Source organism: Erinaceus europaeus, chromosome 4 (genome assembly GCF_950295315.1).
Source record: "Erinaceus europaeus chromosome 4, mEriEur2.1, whole genome shotgun sequence".
Lineage (NCBI taxonomy): Eukaryota > Metazoa > Chordata > Mammalia > Eulipotyphla > Erinaceidae > Erinaceus > Erinaceus europaeus.
Genome location: NC_080165.1, coordinates 26,439,709 through 26,466,921, shown reverse-complemented (window position 1 = coordinate 26,466,921; position 27,213 = coordinate 26,439,709). Strand labels below are relative to the sequence as shown.

Sequence of the window (27,213 nt, the reverse complement as noted above, 5' to 3'; positions counted from 1 at the left end):
GGAAGTAGTTGCGCGCCGACCACCGCGTCGTCCGTTGCCAGGGCTCCGCCCCGGAAGTACACCGTGGGCGCGAGGCTGACTGGACAGCTGGGGAGCGCGCGGCGTCCTCCTGTGAAGGCCGCAGACTGGCTGGAGGCGGGGCCCGCGCACGGGCCGCCCGGCTCGGCGCTCCTCCGTGCTGCTCGGCGCCGGCAGGTGAGGCTCCACCGCCCTGGCCTCGACCTCAGGGAGCCCGGGTGTGGCTGCGCGGGCCTAGAGGCGCGCATGCGCGAGCCGACGTGGGCGCAGGTGTCTGGGCGGTGCAGTCGCGGGGTGTGGCTGCGGCTCTCGGACCGTGGCCGCCCGCCAGCCTGCACCGCATCCATCCTTGTGCTTCCTCCCTCCTCCGAGTCCCGACCATTTACCTGGTGCCTCCGACAGTCGCAGCTGCATTCCGATTCTAGTCTGTCTCCCCAGGGTTTTACTGTTCCTGGGCTGCCCTCATTCCTTTGCAATCCGGGTTGTGTCTGGGGGCATCTTCTGCCATTGCCGGGTGTCCGTAGCGACAGCTCTGGGCAGGAGCTCTGAAGAAGTCTCCGGGCCGAGGTTATTTTTCCTTCCGCACCATCTTCAGAGGGCCGGGCAAGATGGTCCTTGCCCACCCAGGACAGTCACGGGCATCCCGGGGGAGGTGTCTTGGTGGTGGCCGGTTGGCGAGGCGGTTCTTGTCCCGGGAGACACCCAGCGAGCTCGATTCAGGGGAGTCTGTCGTTTCAGCGCAGGTGTCTGTCCGGGAGCTGCCATCACTGGATCTGGGCGTCGTCATCCGGTGGGAGATGGACCGAAGCCGCGCATCCGTGAGCCGGTGCACTGTGCTCCTGTGAAGTCGTTTGCGCCGGTCTTCTTTTTCTCTCGAAAGGTGGCTCTGCTTTTCTCTCCAAAGAAGACTAGCTGGAAAGGAAGCTAGTGGCGTAGATCCTGGAAAGTGATGGTGACCAGTGTGTGTGTGTGGGGGGGGGTGCAGGAGACGAAGCTCGTGATTCTTTGTTTTGTATTGTATTCATTATTGCGAATCGAACCCGAGCCTTCTATTGCTGAGCCACCTTCTTTTTTCAAAAAAAGATATCTTTATTTATTACTGGATAGAGTCAGAGAGATTTTGAGAGGGGAGAGGGAGATAGGGAGAGAGACAGACACCACTCGTGAAGTTTTCCCCTTGCCGGTGGGGAACAGGGGTTTAAACCTGGGTCCGTGTGCGCTGAATGTGTGCACTTAACCAGGTGTGCCACCGCCTGCTCCCCCGAGCTACCTTCTTTATGACAGTGTTAGAAACCAAGTTACCATTCTTCTCCCCCCTCCGTGTGTGTGTGTGTGTGTGTGTGTGTGTGTGTGTGTGTAGGGGGCTGGCCCCAGAGGAGTGAAATGACTCACTCCCATGAATGCAGGTTTGCGTCGGCCCCTATCCCTTGCAGTTTCTCCTGAATAGTTCTCCTGGCTCTTGTCTACGATTAGTCCAAACTCGAGAATGTAAAAGAGCTCTAGCAGAGCTGTGTCCCGGGGTGTAGGCAGAGCTGTTCTCTCTTTTTTTTTTTTTTTTTTACTGTTTTATTATTATTATTATTATTTTTTATTCCCTTTTGTTGCCCTTGTTTTATTGTTGTAATTATTATTGTTGTTGTCGTCGTTGTTAGATAGGACAGAGAGAAATGGAGAGAGGAGGGGAAGACAGAGAGGGGGAGAGGAAGACAGACACCTGCAGACCTGCTTCACCGCCTGTGAAGCGACTCCCCTGCAGGTGGGGAGCCGGGGGCTGGAACCCGGATCCTTACGCCTCCTTGCGCTTTGCACCACCTGCGCTTAACCCACTGTGCTACGGCCCAACTCCCCCTATTTATTTATTCCTTTTTGTTGCCCTTGTTGCTTTATGTTGTAGTTATTGTTGTCATTGTTGGATAGGACAGAGAAATGGAGAGAGGAAGGGAAGACATAGAGGGGGAGAGAAAGACAGACACCTGATGACCTACTTCACCGCCTGTGAAGTGACTCCCCTGCAGGTGGGGAGCTGGGGGCTCAAACCGGGATCCTTACACCGGCTTTTGCACTTTGCGCCACTTGCGCTTAACCTGCTGCTCTACCACCTGACTCCCAGGAGATGACTTTATCACCTAATGTCTTTATTTTAGTGGATCTGCTCAAGCAATGGCTTTTACTCAATACCGTTTCTAGGTGCTGGGGTCTCAACAGGAGGTGAGGCAGAGCAACCTTCTTGCTCACCATGGGCCTTGTCTGTGATGATCACCAAGGGACCAAATACCTGAAGTAGCCCAGCCATTCTCACACTTGAGCTGGTGTAAGAATCGTCAAGAGTCCATTATGAGATTCCCATGCCCAGGGTCAAAAGGGAACAGGGTGTGGTGCTCAAGAATGTGTGTCCCTTAAAAAAAAAAAAAAGAAAAAAAATATGTGTGTATGTGTTTTAAATATTTATTTTTTTATTGGTTAGAGAGAGAGAGAGAAAAGTTGAGAGGGGAGGGGGAGGCAGAGAAAGGGAAAGAGACAGAGATACCTACAGCCTTGCTTTATCACTCATGAAGCTTTTCCCCTGCAGGTGGGGACCAGGGGCTTGAACCTGGGTCCTTACATACTATAATATGTGTGCTTAACCAGATGCGCCACCGCCTGGCCCCTAAAGAAAAACAATTTTAAATCTGTTTATTGGATAGAGACAAAGAAATTGGGAAAAAAGGGGGACATAGAGAGGGAGAGAAAAAAAGAGACACCTGCCGCACTGCTTCACTGCTCCTGAAACTTTTCCCCTGCAAGTGGAGACCAGGGGCTTGAACCTGGGTCCTTGAGCATTGTAATATATACACTCTATCGGGTGCACCACCCACCGCTTGCCCCTGAATGTGCATTTCTTTTTTTTAATATTTATTTTATTTATTTATTCCCTTTTGTTGCCCTTGTTGTTCTATTGTTGTAGTTATTATTGTTGTTGTCGTTGTTGGATAGGACAGAGAGAAATGGAGAGAGGAGGGGAAGACAGAGAGGGGGAGAGAAAGATAGACACCTGCAGACCTGCTTCACCGCCTGTGAAGCGACTCCCCTGCAGGCGGGGAGCCGGGGTTCGAACCGGGATCCTTATGCCGGTCCTTGTGCTTTGCACCACCTGCGCTTAACCCGCTGCGCTATAGCCCGACTCCCTGAATGTGCATTTCTAAGACGCTCCAGGTGAGGCTGTGGCCATACTGTGAGCTGGTATGGGCTCTGGGGAAGCGGTGCGATGGGGAAGGTGGAGGCTGAGCTTGGTAAAGCCATAGCCAGATCTCTGAGGAGGAGCCAGACGTGGGAGCACAGGGATGCAGTCTCAGGACAGGATGCGATTGGGTGGGGGAATGGCTGACAGGTCAGGGGCTACAGGTGGGTGGTGGTTGGGGGTAGCAAGAGACCCAGATCACACAGGGCTGACAGAATGCACTTCTTATTCTGAATGCAGTGGGGGTGAGGGGGGACTTAAGTGCAGAGTGACAGTCTGACCTATGTGCATGAGGTCAGTCTTTTAGGTCACAGTGCAGTGAGGAGGGCACCAAGGTTGTCCAGGAGAGACTTGGGGGCTCACCCAGCGGGCAGTGCCTGCCTTACTGTGCTCAGCCCCTGGGTGAGCCCCGGCACCACATGGAGAAGCATGAATGTAGTAAGGCTGCTCCGTACATGCTGGAGCCCTGCTCTGATGCCTTTCCCTTTCTTTCCGTCTCACTGTCTCTCTTTCTCTCTCTGGGTGTGTGGAATACAAGGGGGAAATTGGGGCCTGGGAAGAGCTCACCGCCTTCAGACTGCTCTGACTGTTGACAGCTGCAGCCATCCTCAACTTTGGGAGTGTCGCTTGACTATGTTTTTCTTTCTTTTTTTCTTTAATATTTATTTATTTATTCATTCATTCCCTTTTGTTGTTTTATTGTTGTAGTTACTCTTGTTGTCATTGTCGTTGTTGGATAGGACAGAGAGAAATGGAGAGAGGAGGGGAAGAGAAAGATAGACACCTGCAGACCTGTTTCACTGCTTGTGAAGTGACTCCCTTGCTGGGTGGGGAGCTGGGGGCTCTAACCAGGATCCTTACACTGGCCCTTGCGCTTAACCCGCTGCGCTACCACCCATTTTTATTTCTTGTTGTTTTTGTTTCATTTTCTTTTTCACCAGAGCACTGCTCTGCTCTGGCGTATGGTGGTGCTGGGGATTGAACCTGAGACCTCAAAGTTGCAGGTATGGAAGGCTTTTTACATAACCATTATGCTGTCTCCCCAGCTCTTGACCATGTGATTTATACTCGTATGTGTATTTATTTCCTTTTAGGTCCGAAGTAAAAGCAGGAGGCAGTGAAGCTGGAGACAGTGACTGTTCCTGGTGTCTCCATGAGCACCTACGGTGGGTCCCTGCTGGGGTGTGTTTCATGGTCACCACCTTGTCAACATGCAGGCAGCGGGAGCGGGGCCAGAGAGAAGCTTTCTCCCAGGTTCTCTACAACCTCCCTGGCTGCCCTGTGCGTCTGATGGGTGTGGGGTGTTACCCTGGGCGCACTGCATGGCCGCACACACAACAGCTCATCTTTGTATTTTGTGTTTGCCACCAGGGTCCCCCTCCCTCAAATCACTTACAACAGACTTTTCTTTTTCTTTATCCTGAGATAGTAAGAAAGAGGAGAGTAATATCACAACACTGCTTCACCACTCGTTAAAACTTCCTCATTGTGTGGTGCTCCCTTGTGGGTCCTTGCACATGCTAAGGTGTTTGCTCTACCAGGTGAGCTATCTCCCAGCCCTTACTGTTTAGATCTCTGCTCTTGCTTCCACTGTCATCCCAGTGGGGAGTCGGCGACCTGAGTGAATGCACCCCTCCTCTCCCTCCCTTGCGACTTGCGTCTTAAATCCAGCCACCAGGAAAGTTGTGCTGCCCATTGCCTGGCTGAGGGTGGAATGAGGGGAGTGATTATGATCCAGAGTCGTGAGCCATACAGCACGATTGTCGGAGAGATAGCTCACCACATAGGGTATGTGCCTGTGCTTTGCCGCGCACATGAGCCAGGGTCATCCCATGGCATCACCCACAAGGGGAAACTCTGATGCTGTGGTGTTTCTCTCTGTCTGGTTGGGTGAAAAAGCAGCCCGAGAGTGGTGTCATCACACACATACAAGGCCCTCGCTCCACAGACAGAAACAGAGCAGAGCAGGATTTGCCAGAGGTGCGTGGAGACCAAGTGGCAGCAGAGCACATGCCCCGAGCTTGCTCCAGCTGAGCCGTGCTTGAGTATTGGGCACGAGTTGAGCCTCGTTGGGGACTTGGTTCCTGTGCTGCAGCCACTCACTTCCTGTGGTGACTGCTGATCCCCACAACCTTCTGTTGCCCTGCAACCTTATTCTTTGCAGAGAGAGTCCATTTATTCCCACTGTGGTTGCTACCAGCCATCCCAGTGGAAAGCCAGGTTCAAGGAGGGGAGCGGTACGCACCCTAGGGAGAGAGGGGGTTTGTCAGAGTACAGTCATCCCCCATCACTGCTGCACAGTCCATGGAGCTCGTCTGTCGTGGGGGTCTTGAACCTGGGGCCTTATTTACAATGAGACACATGCGCCACTGGGTGAGCTGCTTTTTTTTTTTAAAAAAAAAACAGACGTTAGAATTTCTTTTCATCAGACAGAACACTAATTAATAATTCATGCAGTCTTAAAATCTTCATCCTTTTTGATTGCTGAATACTATTCTTCCATAAGGATACAGCACATTTTATTGTTTCATTCGTTGATGAGCATGTGTGTTATTTCCATTTTGTGGTTATGAGTATTACTGCGAGAAATATTTGTGCGCAAAGTGTTGTATAGATACTTATTTTCTACTCTTTTTGGTACACACCTTAAAGCGGGATTACTTGGTCTTGTCATGGCTTTGTCATATTTTCAGGAGCTATCAGAATGTTTTCAGAAGTGCTTGCACAAGTTTACATTCCTACCAGCGATGTTTGAAGGTTCCAACAGTGTTACTGTCTGTTTTTATGTTTTGTTTGTGTCTCATTCACTGCTCCTGGATGCCATTTGTTCCCCCCACACACACAACACCTCAGTTTTAAAAAATATTTATTTATTTATTTATTTATTCCTTTTTGTTGCCCTTGTTTTGTTGTTGTTGTTATTGTTGTTGTTATTGATGTCATCGTTGTTGGATAGGACAGAGAGAAATGGAGAGAGGAGGGGAAGACAGAGAGGGGGAGAGAAAGAGAGACACCTGCAGACCTGCTTCACCGCTTATGAAGTGACTCCCCTGCAGGTGGGGAGCTGGGGGCTTGAACCGGGATCCTAATGCTGGTCCTTGTGCTTTGTGCTACCTGCGCTTAACCCACTGCACTACTGCCCGATTCCCACACCACCTCATTGTACTAGATAGGACAGAGAGCAATTAAGAAAGGATGGGGAGATAGAGAAAGAGATTTTTCTGCTTACATAATCCCTACTAATGAACTGTGCTCTGCTCTGCTTTGATGTTCATTTCAGTTTTCCTAAACTAGGATTTAAAAAAAAATTTCTTTATTGGGGGATTAATGGTTTATAGTCAACAGTAAAATACAATAGTTTGTACATGTATAACATTTCCACATAATACAACCCCCAGTGAGCTGCTTTCTGACCTCCTGTTCTACCACTGACGATGTTCCACTTTTGTCTTTTTTGTTTTTCTGCAGTGCAGGGGTCGAACCCAGGTCTTCATGCATGCGAGGTATGTGCTCTACCATTGAGTCACCTCCCCAGCCCTCTCACAGAGGCTGAACCTTAGAGCCCAGCCTTCCCATCCATGGGGTACAACTCCACACAATTCCCACCACCGGATCTCCATATCCCATCCCCTACCCCTTCCCCTGATAGCTTTCCCACTCTCTATCCCTCTGGGAGCATGGACCCAGGGTCGTTGTGGGTTGTAGAAGGTGGAAGGTCTGGCTTCTGTAATTGCTTCTCCGCTGAACATGGGCATTGACTGGTTGATCCATACTCCCAGCCTGCCTCTTTCTTTCCCTAGTAGGGGGGTGGGCCTCTGGGGAAGCAGCTCCAGGACACATTGATGGGGTCGTCAGTCCTGGGAAGTCTGGTCAGCATCCTGCTGGCCTCTGGAACCTGGTGGCTGAAAAGAGTTAACATACAAAGCCAAACAAATTGTTGAACAATCATGGACCTAAAGGCTGGAGTAGTGCAGATGAAGTGTTGAGGGGGTCCTCACTACAGACTCTTGTGTACTTCTGCTTTCAGGTTTATATTTTGCCCTAGTTTGTGGATACGTGTGAACATGTGCTCTGTCTCAGGGGACCTGGTCTATGGTAGTATCCCATTTTTAAAGGGACAGAAATGGGATATTCAGAGGGATTAACTAACTTGCCCAAAGTTTCACTGCCAGTGAATGTAGAGCTGGGTTTCTGGAATTCTGCCACGGTGCCCCTCTGTGACTCTGCCAGCACCGAGGAAGGAGTGCTTGACTGTGTGGACATGCCCTCAACTCAGCCCTGTACATTCTAGTGCAGGTTGCCTGCCCCCTCTGTGACTCTGCCAACACCGAGGAAGGAGTGCTTGACTGTGTGGACATGTCCTCAGCTCAGCCCCGTACACTCTAGTGCAGGTTGCCTGCCCCTCTGTGACTCTGCCAACACCGAGGAAGGAGTGCTTGACTGTGTGGACATGCCCTCAGCTCAGCCCCGTACACTCTAGTGCAGGTTGCCTGCCCCCTCTGTGACTCTGCCAACACCGAGGAAGGAGTGCTTGACTGTGTGGACATGCCCTCAGCTCAGCCCCGTACATTCTAGTGCAGGTTGCCTGGCCCCTCTGTGACTCTGCCAGCACCGAGGAAGGAGTGCTTGACTGTGTGGACATGCCCTCAGCTCAGCCCCGTACACTCTAGTGCAGGTTGCCTGCCCCCTCTGTGACTCTGCCAGCACCGAGGAAGGAGTGCTTGACTGTGTGGACATGCCCTCAGCTCAGCCCCGTACACTCTAGTGCAGGTTGCCTGCCCCCTCTGTGACTCTGCCAACACCGAGGAAGGAGTGCTTGACTGTGTGGACATGCCCTCAGCTCAGCCCCGTACACTCTAGTGCAGGTTGCCTGCCCCCTCTGTGACTCTGCCAACACCGAGGAAGGAGTGCTTGACTGTGTGGACATGCCCTCAGCTCAGCCCCCTACACTCTAGTGCAGGTTGCCTGCCCCCTCTGTGACTCTGCCAGCACCGAGGAAGGAGTGCTTGACTGTGTGGACATGCCCTCAGCTCAGCCCCGTACACTCTAGTGCAGGTGGCCTGCCCCCTCTGTGACTCTGCCAGCACCGAGGAAGGAGTGCTTGACTGTGTGGACATGCCCTCAGCTCAGCCCCGTACACTCTAGTGCAGGTTGCCTGCCCCCTCTGTGACTCTGCCAGCACCGAGGAAGGAGTGCTTGACTGTGTGGACATGCCCTCAGCTCAGCCCCGTACACTCTAGTGCAGGTTGCCTGCCCCCTCTGTGACTCTGCCAGCACCGAGGAAGGAGTGCTTGACTGTGTGGACATGCCCTCAGCTCAGCCCCGTACAATCTAGTGCAGGTTGCCTCCAGAGAGAAGCTACTGCAAGCTCATGGAACAGGTCCCTCCATTCACAAAAGGTCCCCAGGGCTCCTGGAGTCCCCAGTCTGTCCAATCTGCTTTTTTTGTGGAACCCAGCCTTCAGATGAACTGTACACAGAAGTGTAACAAAGGGAGGGCCAGGAGCTAGCTGACAGTAGAGCATTCACCACACCATGGTGAGGCTCTAGATTTGGGCTCTGGCACCACACGGGAGCACCAAGGATGGCACTGGGGAAGCTCCATGGATGATGCGTGAGTGCTGTGGTGTCTGTCTCTCCTCGTTCTCTGAAAAAAGGGGAGGGGGAACCTGAAAGGTTGGGGAATAAAGATTTTTAAAATATAGTGAGGGGCTGGACTGTGGTGCACATGGATGAGCACACTTATAATTATAGCACAGGAACTCTGGTTCAAAGCTCCACCTCTCCCCCTATAAAAGGAGAGCTTCGGAAGTGGTGAAGTAGGGCTGCAGGTGTCTCTCTGTCTCGCTCTGTCTTCCCTTCTTTTTGACTTCTCTCTCTCCCTATCAGATACTTAAAGAAAAATCATAGTGAATAGCATCAGCAGACTAAGTCACCTGGAGAGTGTGCCTGCTTTGCCATGTGCATAACCCAGGGTCAAGCCTGGCTCCCACTGCCCTCAAGGAGGCTTCAGTGCTGTGACGCCTTTCCCTCTCTCCTCCTATCTGAAAAATTTAACTTGGAATGGTGAAGCCCCAGTGGTAACCACAAATAAATAAATGAAATGTAACAAAGTGAACTTCTCTGTGTGGGGCTAGGCTGGGAGCCTAGAATCCTGGATTGCTCAAAACCAGATGTTCAGGAGGGGGAAACTGAGGCCCAGAGAGGCAGAGCAACTTGTTCCCAGGCACAGAGTGGTACTGAGAGACCTGGAGTCATAGGGTTGAGTGTCCATTACCTGCCAGGTCCATTACTAGACCCTAGGCACAGATCAGATAAGAGGTAGTGGGATAGACCTGGTATGGAATGACCGGAGTGGGAGACAGGTGAATGCCAGGATCTGTGCGCGCCAGGAGCTCTAATCTCAAAGGCCTCTCTTGTTGCTCTTGTTACAGCTGTCACTGGTCATGGTCAAGGTTTTTTTTTTATGTTTTTTTTTTCCTCCAGGGTTATTTCTGGGCTCGGTGCCTGCACCAGCAATCCACCACTCCTGGGGACCATTCCCCCCCCCCTTTGCTGCCCCTGTTGTTGTAGCCTTGTTTTGGTCACCATTACTACCATTGTTGATGTTGTTCGTTGTTGGACAGGACAGAGAGAAATGGAGAGAAGAGGAGAAGGCAGAGAGGGAGAGAGAAAGACAGACACCTGCAGACCTGCTTCACCGCCTGTGAAGCGACTCCCCTGCAGGTGGGGAGCCGGGGTTCGAACTGGGATCCTTACACCGGTCCTTGTGCTTTGCACCACCTGCGCTTAACCCACTGCGCCACCGCCCGACCCCCTATGGTCAAGGTTATTTAACTGCTACCTTAATCTCCCACTTGATGAGGTTTTCTCCATTCATTTAACCCTCCCCCAACTTTGGGGGGAGGCTATGCTGTACATTGCAAGGTGTCAGGCAGCAGCCCTGGCCTCTCACAAGGTTCCACAAGCACCCCTCATTCTCAGTGGCAACAAACAGAATTGCACCCCCCCCCCATTGGGAGGTGTCCCCTGAGGACAGGCCTGTCCCTGGCTGAGCCCACTGAGGAACTCACCGAGGGGCTGGGACTCTACTCAGGGTGTGTAAGAGGTGCTCCTGGGGGTGGAGGTTGCTGCAGCTGCTGAAGTTTCTGCTCTGTAACTCACTGCTCTCTCCCAGGGTCATGGCAGGAAAAGTGAAGTGGGTCACCGACATTGAGAAGTCAGTGCTGATAAATAACTTTGAAAAGCGAGGATGGATCCAAGTGACAGAAAACGAGGACTGGAATTTCTACTGGTGAGTGTAGACAGCAGTGGGGGCACTTGTGCTTTCCTGAGGCCCTCAGCCTCGTCACCACCACCGCCACCGCCACCGCCACCGCCACTGCCTGGGACTGCAGCCTGGGGAAGGAGGGCCACTCACAGGTGGTACGGGCTGGAACCACCTGCCTGTCATGCTCGTTTCTTATCACAAGACACATGTGTGCTCCCCCTCTCCTGGGCATGGAATCTGGGGCGCTTGAGACTAACCTTGCAGGTGGCCCTGTGGGGACCTGAACGAGAGCCCCACCTCCCCTCATAGTCTAGTGCTCATCATAGTCCTGCATGGTGACCCGAGTTACAGGGCCTGCTGGGGGAGCCCAGTGCCCTGTGGGGTCCTTGCAGGAGGAGAGAAGTGGGGAGGAGGGCTTGGATCCGGAGGTTGGGGCTTGCTTTCCCTTCCCCTCATGTGTTGAGAGGTGCTGGCTAGAGTGATTCAAGGAACATGCACCCCTCCCCTCTCTCCCGCTCCTCCAGTTCCCGGGGGTGCCCCGTTTAGCTGGTGCATCAGAGGGCCCTAAGTCAGCCCCTGTGGTTTTCTTGTCACCGGGCCTTCACCGCTTCAGCTTGGCATTTTCAGATAGAAAGAGAGACAGAGAAATGCCACAGTTCCCCACAGTGCCTTTGTGCTCCTATGTGGTGTTAAGGGGACTTGAACCTAGGCTGTGTGCGTGGCAAAGCAGGAGCCTTCCCAGGTAAGTTGATTTTGCGTACTTGCCTCGCAACCTGTGAAGCTTCCCCCCACATCTAGGTGGAGAGTGGGGGATCGAAGCCAGGTCCTCGTGTGTGGTAATGTGTACACTTAACCAGGTGAGCCACCTTCTGGCCCAGTTATCAGTTAGCCATGTTATTAATAGCAGGTGAACATTTATTGTGCAGAGAGTAAAAACATTCGAATCCAAGGAACCCCTGCCTCCAGCATTGCAGGTCGCAGCCCTCCCGTGGACATGCATTTGGTGCCACTGCAGGCGGGAACCTCCTGGCTCAGGCACAGAGCCAGGGGACAGTTGTGGGCTCTGAATGAGCCTGATTCCTGGCTGAGTCCCCTCTCTCTCAGGATGAGCGTGCAGACCATCCGAAACGTTTTCAGCGTGGAGACTGGGTATCGCCTCTCAGATGACCAGATCGTCAACCATTTCCCGAACCACTATGAGCTGACCCGCAAGGATCTGATGGTGAAGAATATTAAGCGGTACAGGAAAGAGCTGGAAAAGGAAGGAAGCCCACTCGCAGAAAAAGACGAAAATGGAAAATACCTCTATCTGGGTTTGTGCCTCTCTCACTGCCCTTGTGTTTTTATTTACTGCGTATGTGTCTTATTTTTAGGGGCCCAGAGGATAGCTTAGTGGTTGTGCAAAAGGTTTTTATGTGGGGCCAGGTGGTGGCACACCTGTTAAGGAACACATGTGACCATGTTCAGAGACCCAGGTTCAAGCCCTCTGCTCCCGACCTGCAGGTGGGGATGCTCACAAGTAGTGAAGCAGGACCGCAGGTGTCTCATTTTCTCCGTATGGCTTTATCTCCCCTTTCCCTCTCTACTTCTCTCTGTTTCTGCAGGTGTCTCTCTCTTTCTCTCTACCTCTCTATCTCCCCTTTCCCTCTCAATTTCCCAGTTTCTATCCAAAATAAATAGTTTTTTTTCAATGCTGATGTTTACCAAAAAAGATTTTTTTTCGCCTCTAGGGTTATCACTGGGGCTTGGGGCCTGCACTATGAATCCACTGCTCCTGGAGGCTGTTTTTTCCCTTTTGTTGCCCTTGTTGTTTATTGCTGTTGTTATTGCTGTCATTGTTGTTGGATAGGACAGAGAGAAATCGAGAGAGGATGGGAAGACAGAGGGGGAGAGAGATAGACACCTGCCGACCTGCTTCACCGCTTGTGAAGTGACCCCTGCAGGTGGGAAGCAGGGGGCTTGAACCGGGATCCTTGTGCCGGTCCTTGCGCTTTGCGCCATGTGCACTTAACCTGCTTCGCTACCATCCAGCCCCCCCAAAAAAGAATTTTTATGTTTGAGGAGCCAGCCTCCCAGGTTCAATCCCTACCACCACTATAAGCTAGAGTCAAACAGTGTTCTGCTGAAAAACAAAACCAACAACAAAACAGAAAAAAAAAATGAGGGGCATAGTATGATTATGCTGAGATTCTCGTGCCTGAGGCTACAAAGTCCCAGGTCCAGTCCCCTAAACTATAAACCAGAGCTGAATAGTGCTCTGGTTATAAGAGAGAGAGAGAGAGAGAGAGAGGAAGATAAGGGGAGAGAAAAAAGATAGGAGCAGAGGGTCTGGGTGGTGACGCACCTAGCTGAGCGCCCATGTTACAATGCTAAAGGACCCAGGTTTGAGCCCCCAGTTCCCACCTGCAGGGGTAAAGCTTTGCCAGTGGTGAAGCAGGGATGCAGGTATCTTTCTGTCTCTCCTTCTCTATCACCCCCTTCCCTCAATTTCTGGCTGTCTCTATCCAATAAATAAAATAAAGATAATTTAAAGAAAAAGACAGGAGCAGAGAGGCAAGTTCCCTAATCTAATGAAAGGAAAAGCTAATAGCTTCCCACCTGCAGTTTGTTGGGGAAAGGAGCTCAAGCAGATTTGTCAGCACAAGGCAATGAAGACTGCTCTTTTTTTTTTTTTTTTGGCCTCTAGGGCTATTGCTGGGGCTTGGTGCCTGCACTATGAGTCCACTGCTCCTGGAGTCCCTTTTTCCCATTTTTGTTGCCATTGTTGTTGTTGTTGCTGTTGTTAGATAGGACAGAGATAAATTGAGAGAGGAGGGGAAGATAGAGAGGAGAGAGAAAGATCTGTTTCACCACCTGTAAAGCAGCCCTCCCCCTACACGTGGGGAGCTGGGGGCTTAAACTGGGATCTTTACGCCAGTCCTTGCACTTCACTCCATGTGCACCTAACCCACTACGCTACTGCCCGGCCCCTAAAGGCTACTTTTTATTTTCCTGAAGGAGGCCAGACCACTGATCACTTCTGGCATGTTGCAGTGCTTGGACCAAACCTAGGCCTCTAGGCATGCAAGTCCTGTGCTCTAGTGTTCTGAGATATCTCCCTGGCCTCAGAGATTGCTGCTTCTTGTACAGGAACTCAGGGGCAAAGAGCCTTGTTCCGCTGGGTGCTTTGGGGGAGTGGGGCTGAGGTTAAATGCAGGCTGGATAGCATCTTACTATCCGCGGTCACCATCAAACTAACTTTCTGGTGTCTCCTCTCCTTGGCCTTTGTAGACTTTGTTCCAATCACCTACATGCTGCCCGCTGACTACAACCTGTTTGTGGAGGAGTTCCGGAAGAGCCCTTCTAGCACGTGGATCATGAAGCCGTGCGGCAAAGCCCAGGGCAAAGGCATCTTTCTCATCAACAAGCTCTCACAAATCAAGAAGTGGTCCCGGGACAGCAAAACCTCCTCGTGAGTGCGGGGACACTCTCCAGGCGCTTGTGCTGGTCAGCATCCTGTGCCGTCCCTTGGTCCCTGGGCTACAGCGACTGGCCGCGCTCTCTGTCTCGTGGCATCCAGGCGGGGCTCTGTGGCCATGACAGCAACATCCATCATGGAGTCTCACCTGAGGCGCATTGCAAAGCCGCACAGTTCCTTCCTCCACCGCGGTCACAGGAGCAGGGGCCTTATAGCCTGCAGTTTATTCTGAGAGTTGGTATAAAGCCATCAGACATGATTTTTTTTAATTAAAATATGATTTATCTTTTTTTTCCTTTTTCCTCTTTTTTAAATACGGTGAGGGGAAGTGAACCCAGGGCCTCAAATAAGTCAGGCATGTACTGTACCACCTGAACCTGAAACTCCATTGATTGGCCACCCAGTATCAAAGCTCCAGTAACACAGCCCCCATCAGATTGGCCCAGCTCTACTATTCCCTCCCACCCCAAGTTGTCTGCCTCTACTAACTGCCATCTTTTCCAAAGCATCTGGGAGTTATTTTTGTTGTGAGTTGTTAGTTTGTTTACACATGCATGATACCTCTGTTCCCAGATTGATTTTTTTCACTCTTTTGATTTCAAACACAGACAGAGGGAGAGACACCACAAGCTTGCTCCACTATCCCATAGAGCTTCCCCTAGTGCTGCGGTGTTCCTGTGTGGTGCTGGAGTTTGGAGGGTTTTTTTTTTTTTTTCAATTTCTATTTACTTATTTATTAGAAACAGAAACTGAGAAGGGAGAGGGAGATAGAGAAAGAGACAGACACCTGCAGCCCTGCTTCATCACTCGTGAAGCTTTCCCCCTGCAGGTGGAGACTAGGGGCTTGAACCCATGTCCTTGTGTACTGTAACATGAGCACTTAACCAGGTATGCCACCGCCTGTCCCCGAGTTTGGAGTTTTACATGTGGCAGGGCATGTGCCCTACGGGGGGAACTGTCTCCTGACCCCCAGCCATATTTCAGAGGCTGTAAAATGCATACTTAAGACCCAGTCTCAAGGCCTGTGTGTGAATCCTGTCTACTATGTACTGAGTACATTTTGCTTTGCAGTCTCCTAGGTTGCTCAGGGGGTAAAATGGGGACATTGACAGCATTGCCCTCATGGTTGTCACAGTGGGGATGGCAGAGTTTGTTCCAGAGCAGCTGCTTTGTGCCTGCATCCAGGGGACCAGGTGGCACTAGGCTTGGACCTGAGGCACCCAGACCAGGAGATTTTACCTGAGGCTCACTGTGCGCTTCTGTGCCCTTCCTACCTGTGTAGAAACCCTGGGACCCTGGTGGCTGTGGGGCCCTGTCCCCTGGCTGTCTGGAGTGACAGGGATGCCTCTCAGGGTATAGAACTGACTCTGGGTCCTCATTCCCAGCTCCCAGCCAGGTCAGACCCAAGGAGCTCTTTCCAGATGGTTCCTCAGGAGTTACTGGCACTGTCTCCTGGGGTGCAGGCTCTTCTCTTCCCCCACATTCCCTCCCTCATGAACCAGATTCTCACTTAAAGACAGGCAGGGAGCTCTACCTAAGTGTGACTTCAACCTCTTTAGGTTTGTGACTCAGTCAACGAAGGAAGCCTATGTGATCTCTCTGTACATCAACAATCCGCTGCTCATTGGTGGGAGGAAGTTCGACCTGCGCTTGTATGTCCTCGTGTCTACCTACCGCCCCCTGCGCTGCTACATGTAAGGCCCAGAGTTCTGTTGCATGCGTCATGTGAAGCAGCACGTGCACAGTTCCCAGCACACAGTGGGTTTGAGTGAATCATTTGATCTTGTTTGATGCTACTGTGAAATCTCAGGTTAAAAAAAAAAAAGAGCAGCCTTTGTAACCTTGCTAACCTGCTCACTGAAAGGCATCAGACATATACTGTATGATTCCACTTATACGGCATGCACATATGTAATTAAAAAAAAATAATTAAAAAAATACTTTTGGGGAAATGACTCAGTTGGTAGCTTTGGACTTGTATGCCTGAGGTTTCTGGTTTGATTCCCAGTACCACATAAACCAGAGTGGCGCTTTGGTTTCTCTCTCTGATTCTCATGTTAAATTCTCTCACACACATGTAACAAATTATATGTACAATACATTATCAAATACATATAATAAATTATATGTATGCTAATTGCCACTGGGTTATCACTGGGGCTTGGTGCTAGCACTATAAATCTACTGCTCCCAGTAGCCATTTCTTTTCCTTTTTTTTTTCTTCTTTCTATTTTATTAGATAGAGCAAGAGAAACTGAGAGGGGAGGGAGAAGTAGAGGAGGAGAGAGACACCTGCAGACCTGCTTCATGATCATGTAGCTTCCCCACTGAAGGTGGAAAATGCAGGGCTCGATCCTGGGTCCCTTGTACATGATAACATGTAATGTGTGTGCTTAACCAGGTGTGCCACCCCTGGGCCCCACATGATAACATGTGTGCTCACCCAGGGTCACTACTGCCCAGCCCCAAAATAAATAGATGATTTTCAATATTTATTTATTTTTGTAAGAGAAAAGGTGGGGAGAGAACACCAGAGCATCACTCTGGCACCGAACAATGCCAGGGACCAGACTCTGGGCCTCACCTTTGAAAGATCAGTGTTTATTCACTTGACCACCTTCTGGACCACTTTTTTCTCTCTCTCTCTTTCTCGCTCTCTCTCTTTTTTTAAAAAAAAAAGATTTAAAAAAATATTTATTCCCTTTTATTGTTTTATTGTTTTTTCCCTTGTTGTTTTATTGTTGTTATTGATGTTATCGTTGTTGCACAGGTCAGAGAGAAATGGAGCGAGGAGGGGAAGATAGAGAGGGGGAGAGAAAGATAGACACCCGCAGACCTGCTTCACTGCCTGTGAAGTGACTCCCCTGCAGGTGGGGAGCCAGGGGCTTGAACTGGGATCCTTACAATGGTCCTTGTGCTTTGCGCCACCTACACTTAACCTGCTGTGCTACTGCCCGACTCCCTACTTTTTTCTCTTTTTAACTGTGGTGCCAGAGAGCAAACTCAGGGCTCCACACATACATTCTTCCACAGAGCTACCTCTCTGGCCTAATTTTTATTTTATTTTATTTTCTATGAGAGAGAGGCCAAAGTAGCCTCCATCTGTGGAGTTTTACTTATCTTGCCTCCGTTTCTTGCATGTGGTGCTAGGGGTGACACTCAGGGCCCCACTTGCAAGCTAGCTACTCTCCCCCTGAGCTGTCTCCACAGGCCCTGGGCAGTGCTGGAGCCCATAAAAGTGAGTACTTGTGGAGAACGGGGGCTTGTGAGCACCAAGTAACCGCTAGCAGTTAGTTGCAGGGTTCCCTTTGGGGTGATGAGGCTGTGGGACTGATTGAGGGGGATGTACACTAGTGTCTGTTTTAGCTGAGTATATGGGCTCGTATCTCAATAAAGCTGTTCAGAAAAACAAAATGAAAAAGAAAAAGAAAAAAGAAAGAAACAAGGCTTTTATAAGTTTGCAACTAAGGAGCAGTTCTTTTTAAGGTTAAAAAAAAAAGTATTCTATTTTACACATACCCTTCCTGAACTGGCCTCAATTTTCACTCAGGTATAAACTTGGATTTTGTCGCTTCTGCACAGTCAAATACACGCCAAGTACCAGTGAGCTGGATAACATGTTTGTGCACCTCACCAATGTTGCCATTCAGAAACATGGGGTAAGTATCTCTTTTCATGCTTGCTTCTTCAGGAGCAGCAGGAAAGGGACAGGCTCTGTGGGTTTCTTTTTCAGCATTTGAAGCAGAAGGTAGGTGGTCGTAGGAGTGGTGTGCAGGATGCCCAGGTGCTGCAGAGCGGTGGGTGCTCACAGGGCTGCATGTGGCTATCCCAGACGCAACAGCTGACCCAGCCTAGGTGCCAGTAGGGCACGTGGAGAAGGGAAAGCCCTGGTTCAAGCCAGGGCTTTGTGACTTAGGCAAGTTAATGTGCCTCTCTGAGCCTGTTTCCCCGTTTGTCTGAGCAGAGGATTTTGTTACCTTTAGGGTTGTTGGGAGCATCTGTGAGACCCGCATGCTTTTTCATTCACCGGGCAAGCACTCAGTGAGCACCTCTAGGTTGGGCCCACACAGTGGTGAACTCAGCAGCTGGTGTCTTGCTCCTGTGGAGCCTGGAGCCTATGGGGGAAAGAATGCCATCAGAATGATCACACTGATGAGTGTGTAACCGCAGGCAGGTGTGTGCTCCGTGGGTCAGTAATGTGGACCTAGATAAGCATGGGGCTGGGGGTGCAGAGCTCCCCAGTTAGGTGGTCAGAGAAAGTGCTCGAGCAGAGACTGAAGTGGGAGGAGGTGGTGGTGGCGGGAAAGCATCTGAGCAGAGGCGCAGCGTGTACCAAGCAGGAGTTTCGTGGGGCAGCAAGGAAGTGAGGGTGTTGGAAGCCCTGAGGCGGGTGGTAGAGCGGGAGGGACCCAAGGCGTGGGACGTGGTGAGTCTGTGCAGGCGGAGGCACTTTCATTTCAGTGTGGTGCCAGGAGGTAAACCCAGGACCTCATGCATGCCTAGTACTGCTGACCTCCTGGCCTCATTTTTCTTTTCTTTTTTCTTCTTTTCTTTTCTCTTTTCTCTTTTTTTTGCCTCCAGGGTTATCACTGGGCTCAGTGCCTACACTATGAATCCACTGCTCCTGGCAATCATTTCTTCCATTGTTATTGGATAGAACAGAGAGAAGTTGGGAGGGAGACAGAGAGGGAGAAAGATAGACACCTGCAGACCTGCTTTGCTGCTTGTGAAGTGTCCCCCCCTGCAGGTGGGATACCGGGGGCTCAATCTGGGATCCTTGAGCCGGTCCTTGTGCTTCATACTATGTGCACTTAACCTGGTGCACTACTGCCTCGCCCCCCTCCCTGACTTCATTTAAAGAAATTTGTATTATTTATTACATCTGAAAGGGAGCAAATTACACATGAGACAGAATAAGAGTGAAACAGAGAATAGCCAGGCACATGCAGCCCAGGGTATCAGACTGGGAAGCTCGGGCATACGCGCATGATGATCCACCAGGGAAGTTGTTTTCCTGGCTACAGACCTGCTTTTTAGAGCTGTATCTATAGACACAGAGAGGAGGGGCCTTAGAGCACTGCTCCCCTGTCTGTGGAAATTCTTTTCAATTTCAGAGAGAGAGAGAGAGAGAGAGAGAAGAAGAAGAAGAAGAAGAAGAAGAAGAAGAAGAAGAAGAAGAAGAAGAAGAAGAAGAAGAAGAAGAAGAAGAAGAAGAAGAGAAAAACAGGAAGGAGAGCTGCCACAGCTCTGCTCCATCATTTGGGGGCTCCCACGTGGTACCAGGAGCTTGAAGCCAGGCCCTGGTTCATGGTCAAGCATGCGCTCTATCTGGTGAATCATCTCCTGGCCTCCACTCGGCCACTTTATGTGGTACTGGGGACCCAGCCCAGGGCCCCACAGATGCACAGCATGCACTCCACCACTGGCCCTGGAGCAGCGCATGAAAGCCTGGAGGGGCGAGCAGAGGCAGTCGTAGAACCTGGCACCCGAGAAGTCTCACCTCACTTGCTCCACTCAGTGGTCACTCCCTGTCACTGAGACTCCCGGTTTTTCCATTCCTTTTGATTCTCCATGCAGCTCTCAGAATAGGCAGCATCCAGGAGTCCGTCCTACAGAACGGGTGCTGCCAGACATGAACTTCAGAACCTGATACTCCCCCACCTACACACACTTCTTCATTAGCCCACAGGTGGACTGCGGTGGATATGCAGACCAGAGCTGAGTGCCTACAAATATATACATATATATATATATTGTGTTTTTTTAATTTTTTCCCTTTATTTGATAGGGAAAAGAAAAGTTGAAAGGGGAGGAGAGATAGAGGGAAAGAGGGGGCTGGGTGGTAGTGCACCTGGTTGAGTGCACATGTTATTATGTGCAGGGACCCGGGTTCAAGCCCCTGGCCCCAACTGTAGGGAAAGCTTCATGCTACACTGTAGGTGTAGCAGGTCTGCAGTTGTCTGTCTCTCTTCGTCTGTCTCCCCCTTCCTCCTTGATATCTGGCTGTCTCTATCAAATAAATAAATATAATAAAAATTAATTTAAAATTTAAATAAAAAAGAGAAGGGCCAGGCAGTGGCACACCTGATTAAGGGCACACGTTACAGTTCACAAGGATGCAGGTTCAAGCCCCTGCTCCCCACCTGCAGGGGGAAAGCTTCACAAGTGGTGAAGTAGGGCTGGAGGTGTCTCTCTGTTTCTCCCTGTCTGTCTCCCCCTCCACTTTCAATTTCTTGTCTCTATCGAATAATAAATAAATTATATTAAAAAATTGTTTAGGGGCTGGTCTGTAGTGCACCAGGTTTAGTGCACATGGTGTTAAGTTCAAGGACCAGTGGAAGGATCCATGTTCAAGCCCCCAGCTCCTCACCTACAGGGGGGGGGGTCACTTTACAAACAGTGAAGCAGGTCTGCAAATGTCTGTCTATCTTTCTCTCCCCCCCTGTCTTCCCCTCCTCTCTCCACTTCTCTCTGTCCTATCTAACAACAACAATAGCAATAACAATAATAAGAACAAGGACAACAAAAATGGAAAAAATGGCCTCCAGGAGCAGTGGATTCATAGTGTAGGCACTGAGCCCCAGCAATAACCCTGGAGGCAAAAAAAAAAAATTGTTTGGGGCCAGGCAGTGGTACACCTGGTTAAGCATTCATATTACCGTGCACAAGGACCTGGATTTAAGCCCCTGGTCCTCACCTAAAGCGGGGAAGTTCACAAGCAGTGAAGCAGGGCTGCAGGTGTCTCTCTGTCTGTTTCCCTCTTTATCTCCCCTCCCCTTTCAATTTCTCTTTGTCTCTATCCAGTAGTAAATAGATAAAAAATATTGAAAGAGGGAAAGGGTGGAGGGAGGGGGGAAAGAGAGATAGGGAGAGAGACAGAGACCTGCAGTACTCGCCTTGCTGCTTGTGAAGCTTCCACCCTACATGTGGGAAGTGGGGGCTTGAACCCGTGTCCTTGCACATGTGTGCTTAACGAGATGCAACAACACCCAGCCCCGAGTGTCTGCGTTTTTTTAAATGTATGTGTTGAGGACATCCAGTATCTCCATGGGGCAAGGCCTAGGTATCTAGAGTCAGGTCCCCAGGGGGAGGATCTGCCCCTCTCAGGGGAGGGTGCCAGGGCAATCACCTGCTCCCTAGGGGTGAGCCTGAGGCCCGTGCCTCTTTCCTCTCCTCAGGAGGACTACAACCATATCCACGGGGGCAAGTGGACCGTCAGCAACCTGCGGCTCTACCTGGAGAGCACCCGGGGCAGGGAGGTGACCACCAAGCTGTTCGACGAGATCCACTGGATCATCGTGCAGTCACTGAAGGCCGTGGCCGTGAGTCCAGAGCTGAAGGGCGGGGTTGGGAGCCCCAGGGCTGGTGCGGAGGAGGAATGGACACACGGACACACGGCAGATACCAGCATGCACCGGCTCACCTCCTCTGGCTCTGCCAGGGCCTTAGGCACTTTGGGAAAGGGAGGAGGGGCTCCCTTCCAGCTGTGTGTTCCCAGGGTGTTCTCTGGTGTCAGTCTCACGGGGTTGTTTCAGTCTTGGCCACATAACCCAATGGTCTCTCTCTTCAGCCGGTGATGAACAATGACAAGCACTGCTTTGAGTGCTATGGCTACGACATCATCATCGACGACAAACTGAAGCCCTGGCTGATTGAGGTAACTGCTCAGTTCCCCTGGCCTCCTCTGTCCCCCTATGGCTGGGTGGGGCCCCCACCGGGGTCAGGCAGAGCAGGCAGGGTCTGGATAGAGGAATTTTGGGGAAATGATGGGGAGCAGATCTCAGGGTGACAGCTTGCTGGTGGTTGAAGAGTGAGCCCCTTTCAGTTCTGTCCTGTCTGGGACCCCACCCACAGAGGAGAGGCCAGTGTCTGTCTTCCGGACAAGCCCTGGAGGGAGCCAGGGTTCCTTGGTGCTCAAGGGGGAATCCAGCCTGGCCCAGGCTCTGGAAGGCCCACCCTGTTTTTGCTGTCCCGGGGAAGGGGAGTCACCATTTCCATTCAGGAAAGCTGCTCACAGATCCAGGGTCCCAGGCAGCAGAAGCATCCTGTGCAGAGATAAGGAATGTTGTTCTCTCTGGAGGAAGGCAATGTTGGGAAGTGGACTTGCTGCCTGTTTCAAGGGATGTGTTGGTGGTTGTGCTAAATGCCCCCTTCCTGGTGACAGGACCTTAGCTGCAGAGGGTGCTGTCACACACACTCACACTTGCCTGGTGTCACGCACACTACCCTTTAGCAGCCTCCAACTCTGAGCCAGGAAAGCAATGCCAAGAGCAAGTAGTCAGGAGGGAGCTCTTGAAGGAAGAGTCAGTGGACCTTCTGCAGGAAGCTGCTGGAAGAAGCAGGGTATCAGAGTGAGCCATGTCCCATGCATGACAACACCGTCCAGTTACCACCTTTTCTGCACAACGTGTGTGTGTGTGTGTGTGTGTGTGTGTGTGTGTAGTGCTGCAAATCAGATTTCCCCAGGTAATCTTGATGTGGTCATGGACATCTGATATAACGACAGATCCTGATTTGAGCACCTCCATAAGAAGGAAAGTTTGGGGATGTCCTGCAGTAGTCATTTCAGGGAGTCCCCAAGCCCACACCATCCTGAACCCCTGTGTGTGTCAGATACCTGCTGGCAGCACAGAGTCGCAGTCTGATTGGAGAGAACCTGGACTCACAGACCTGTGGCCTCCCCTCTGTGCTGAGATCCAAACACATGGAAGAGGATATCACCAGAGCAGTGTCTGCCCACCTCCTCAGAGGCCCACGCATTGACATTCGCTGGGCGTGTCCCTCACCTGGGTCAGAATAGTGCTGTATTGGTGAGCTGTTAGTGTCTCTGCAGGAAAACAAGGAAGCCCTTTCCGTTTATTGCAGCCCTGCCATACCACTTGCTCTGGGCCACTCGCCTCACTAATTCTGATCCTGGCAGAGCTCTGGGTGACTTTTGTACTTCAGGGGGAGAGCCAGTCACACAGGGGAACCCTGAAATTATGTCGGTGATGTGAAATTTGACTGCAGGTTTTTATTTATGTGATGACAAATTGGTAGATTGTAGTCATGATGCTGCCTTTAAATATTATATTTTACCTGACAACTAATAAAAAAATGAATGTGGACCAGTGAAATAGCTCACCTGGATAGTTTGCTGCTTTGTTCCAGCCCAGCCTCCACCACAATGAAGGAAGCTTCGATGCTGTAATCTCTTTTACTTTCTGCCTTTCTGCCTCTCTGTCTGTCTTTTTCTTTTAATATTTGTTTTTTTCCTTTTGTTGCCCTTTTTTATTGTTGTTGTGGTTATTGATGTCATTGTTGTTAGAACAGAGAGAAATGGAGAGAGGAGGGGAAGACAGAGAGGGGGAGAGAAAGAGAGAGACACCTGTAGACCTGATTCACTATCTGCAGGTGGGGAGCCCGGGGCTCGAACCAGGATCCTTCTGCCAGTCCTTGCACTTTGCGCCATGTGTGCTTAATCTACTGCCTGACTCCCTCTGTCTCTATCTAAAAAAAAAAAAAAAAATCATGAGTGCTTCCAGAAGGTGCTAGATGTCCCCAGTGTGAGGAAACAGCTTTGCCTCTATGGGTAGCCAGCATTCCTTCCGCATCACACACTTACTCTTCAGGGCATCCGACTTGCGGTGAAGGTGTGTTCTCTCTCCTCTCCCAGGTGAATGCCTCACCGTCGCTCACCTCCAGCACTGCCAACGATCGAATCCTGAAGTACAACCTCATCAACGACACCCTCAACATTGCGGTTCCCAACGGCGAGATTCCAGACTGCAAGTGGAACAAGTCCCCCCCTAAGGAGGTGCTCGGCAACTATGAGATTCTGTAAGTGAGCATGGGGTGACCAGCCGCTGCCCAGGTGCGGTTCAGAGCCAGGGGCTCCAGGCCAGCCGGACCTTCCTGTGACTGTGTGGACAGGCCTTCCAGGACTGAGCATGTCATCTGAATGGCGTTAGGGGGTCCATCATGCTGTAGCAGAAAGCGTTTGCTTAATACATCCCAGAGGGTCACTTGCCACATGCCAGGCACCATGGGAACATCTGGGCATAGCCGGGGCAGGAGAGAGGTGCCGCTGTTTCTTGCCAAGGTCGCTGTCAGATGGGGAAGGCCTTTGAGCTGTGTAGCATGGAGTAGCTCTGCAGCTTTGCGATGGGATCTACCCAGTGTATCTTTTTTTTTAATTTTTTTATATTTATTTATTCCCTTTTGTTGTCCTTGTTTTATTGTTGTAGTTATTATTGATGTTGTTATTGTTGGATAGGACGGAGAGAAATTGAGAGAGGAGGGGAAGACAGGGGGAGAGAAAGACAGACACCTGCAGACCTGCTTCACTGCCAGTGAAGCAATTCCCCTGCAGGTGGGGAGCCGGGAGCTCGAACTGGGATCCTTACGCCGGGATCCTTGCGCTTTGCGCCACATGCGCTTAACACACTGTGCTGCTCCCCGTCTCCCCTACCCAGTGTATCTTACAGAGTTGGGAAGGGAGGAAAAGGCTGAGGAGGTAGAGCACGCCCTTCACATGTGGGGAGGGAGGAAAAGACAGTAGTGACTAACATTGGAGGGCACACCACTCGCCTGAACCGCACTGAGGTTATGGCATCAGCTTTCACATCCCCACACCCCTCATGTGGTACTGCCCTCTGCTGCGTTTCACAGAACAAAAGCCCGAGTTATGTGGCACATTGGTCAGGACAAAGCAAAAGCTTGTCAGGAGGGCAGAGGTTGGGCAATGTCCTATGTGCTTTCATCCTGGAGTAACAGGTGGCCACTGAAAAGCTAGACAGGGCTATGAGTTGGGGCCTGCGGCTGGGGGGTGGGCAAGGGGGCAGCAAATTGCAGAGGGGCCTGTGTAATGTGACCTGGTGTGTGGAGGTAGGTCACATGGTTGGTTCTCCTCGCAGCCCACCTGATCCTCAGTGTTTCCCTCAGCCAGCTGGGTGAGGGGCCTAGAGACATCGTCCTCTCTCACTGCACTGGAGGAGTGCCTGAGCTGTGGGACTTGTGAGCCAGGACCTGTGGAGAGAGACCAGAACCTTAAGAGAAGCGGGTGCTTTGGTCACCTGCATGGCCAGGGTCTGGTGACACCATCACAGGGGCTGTGGGTGAGGGAGTCTGGCCAGGAACATGGGGGGGGGGGGGTTCAGGGCTTCCTTACCTGGATCACTTGGTTGTTGGGAGCCATGGAGCCTTCTTGAGGGAGTGCAGAACCACTCAGACACAGAGGTCAGCAGCCCCTAAAGTGACTCCCCCACTTCCTGTGTGGGCATGAGGAGGCAGGCAGGCTCCAGGCAGGGCTGGGTATGGAGTGCCCATTTGTGCCCCCTGCCACTGGCACCCACAGCCAGATGCTCTTGTTCCTGCACCTCCCCCAGCACTGTCCTGGCCCTGGAGCTGGCAGACCACCTACATTCACAACTCCAGGGCCCAGTCCTGAAGGTGCTGGGTGTGTTTGCCAAGCACCTCACTCTGCGGTGACCCATGACCTGGCTGGATTTTGCCACCATAGCCCAGGAAAAGGTCTGCCAGGCTGGGGTGGCCCGGAGGAGACCCAGGCCATGTCCAGCCTTCCTCCAGACCAGCCCCTGAGGACAGTCCTCCCAGATGGCCAGCAGCTTCCAGATGTCCATTTCTGCTGTGTTGGTTTGTTTATTTGTGGAGCTGAGACCTCATGCGTGTGTGATTTCACTGCCAGAGAGATCACAACACTTGGTGTAAAGTTGAGGAAAATGGTAGATCCTCAGGGTGAGGTCCAAGAGGGAAGCACTTGTCTACATGGGTCAAGATTCTGACTTCTGAGTCACGAGGCCTAGGGGATAGAGCTGTCAACATAACTCACCTGCATAGTGCGCTGCTTTGTCATGTGTATGACCTAAGTTTGAGCCTGGCCCACACTGTATTGAAAGAAACTTCAGTGCTATGAGTTCTCCCCCCCTTCTCTGTCTTTTTGTCTCTATCTAGGAGAGAGAGAGAGAGAGAGAGAGAGATATGAAGCCCCAGAGGGGAAAAAAGAACCTCTGGGTTTTATTTTCTTCTTTCTCTGCATACAACCTGTGTGACTTTAGGACACTGAGTAAACCTCTCTGAGCCCCAAGTTTCCTGAGGTAGGCAGTGGCACTGCCCGAGTCAGGAAGGCACTGTGGCAGTCACTGTGGTAGGCCTGCCACAGGTACAGTGACCCTTCACCATCCTCATGGGATCCTGGAAGTAGGGTCTCACCCAGACGCTGGAAGTAGCTATAGGGATGTCGGGTCCCTGCCCAATTTTGTGTGGTACGGAAACCCCGGCTGCTTCCCTGCAAGGGCCATGGACTCTCAGGGCCCAGGCTGAGGAGAGGTATCACAACTGGTGGGGGGCTGGGCACTGGCCTTTCCTGTGTGTCCAGTGCCCTCCTGGGCAGATCCCCCAGTGCAGCCCCCCGTCTGAATGTCTGAATGACTGTTACCCCTGCACCAGATGCTGTATAAAGATGGTTTTGGGGTCACTTCTCCCCTTGCTCCCTGGCATCCGTTCACTTCTCCTCTGGGGTCATGGGCCAAATTCCCCTTGGTGGTGGTTGATATAGAGGGGCTGTCCATAGTAACAGGGTCCGGGGGAACAGCCAAAGCCACCTGGTGGGTGGGCGTGCCTCAGGGCGGGAGCCAGCCTGTATCCTGGGTGACTTGGCGTTTGTCACACCACAGCCTGGTGATAGCACTTGCCTGCTGCTGCCAAGCCCTTGAGTGTCCCTTTGTTTTCAGGTACGACGAAGAGCTGGCACAGGGGGACGGAGCTGACCGAGAGCTGAGAGGGCGCCCGGGCCAGGCACTAGGGCCCAGAGGGATCCGCTCAAGAGACATGGGGAGAACTGTCCTCACAACCTGGAAGTGATGGCCAGCAGGGGCAGGAGACCCCACAGCAGACCCCATCCAAAACTGCACACTGTTCTGGCTCTGTCCTGCTGAATACCCATTTTGGAACTTCCCTTTTTTCTAGAACCTCCCCCAGTCCCCCCCCCCCCCAAGCAATGTAAATAAAGACACTTCTTTCAAAGGTTAAGGACTCTCTTACTAAGAAAGTGCTTCTTTTTCCTCCTTTATTCTCACCCACTCCGGACACTGGTCATGGGGTCTGGATGCACTTCCCCCCATCAGGCAGTTCTCCCTCTGGTGCTGGGTGTCCTGAATTCTGAATTCTGACTTTCTCTGTAGAGATGATGTCACACCCCACAGAGTAAAGGCTGAGGTCCCATAAGGCCTCCCACCACTCCTGACACCAGACA

At 51.4% G+C, this 27,213-nt stretch overlaps 1 protein-coding gene across 19 annotated transcripts; it reads left to right on the top strand.

Moving 5' to 3' along the window:
• Positions 1-41: 41 nt before the first annotated feature.
• Positions 42-26,990, top strand: TTLL1 (TTL family tubulin polyglutamylase complex subunit L1). 19 transcript variants are annotated; one of them, XM_060189101.1, is made up of 15 exons: positions 42-195; positions 762-898; positions 4,177-4,239; positions 4,330-4,401; positions 5,138-5,215; positions 6,704-6,738; positions 10,412-10,528; positions 11,609-11,817; positions 13,775-13,955; positions 15,521-15,655; positions 17,512-17,620; positions 21,140-21,283; positions 21,532-21,618; positions 23,617-23,780; positions 26,693-26,990. In XM_060189101.1, the coding sequence occupies exons 6-15, from the start codon at positions 6,728-6,730 to the stop codon at positions 26,820-26,822; spliced, it is 1,287 nt and encodes a 428-aa protein (XP_060045084.1). In that variant the 5' UTR covers positions 42-195; positions 762-898; positions 4,177-4,239; positions 4,330-4,401; positions 5,138-5,215; positions 6,704-6,727; the 3' UTR covers positions 26,823-26,990. The 19 variants fall into 19 exon arrangements, with proteins under 19 accessions (XP_060045084.1, XP_060045081.1, XP_060045083.1 ...); XM_060189098.1 differs by having other exon boundaries at positions 5,135-5,215; XM_060189100.1 differs by lacking the exon at positions 5,138-5,215 and adding an exon at positions 2,206-2,329.
• The last annotated feature ends 223 nt before the right edge of the window (positions 26,991-27,213 follow it).

Coding starts and splice junctions, on each gene's coding strand:
- TTLL1 (XM_060189105.1), top strand. Junction 13,956..15,520: donor CGGGACAGCAAAACCTCCTC/GTGAGTGCGGGG, acceptor CAACCTCTTTAG/GTTTGTGACTCAGTCAACGA. Junction 17,621..21,139: donor TTGCCATTCAGAAACATGGG/GTAAGTATCTCT, acceptor TCCTCTCCTCAG/GAGGACTACAACCATATCCA.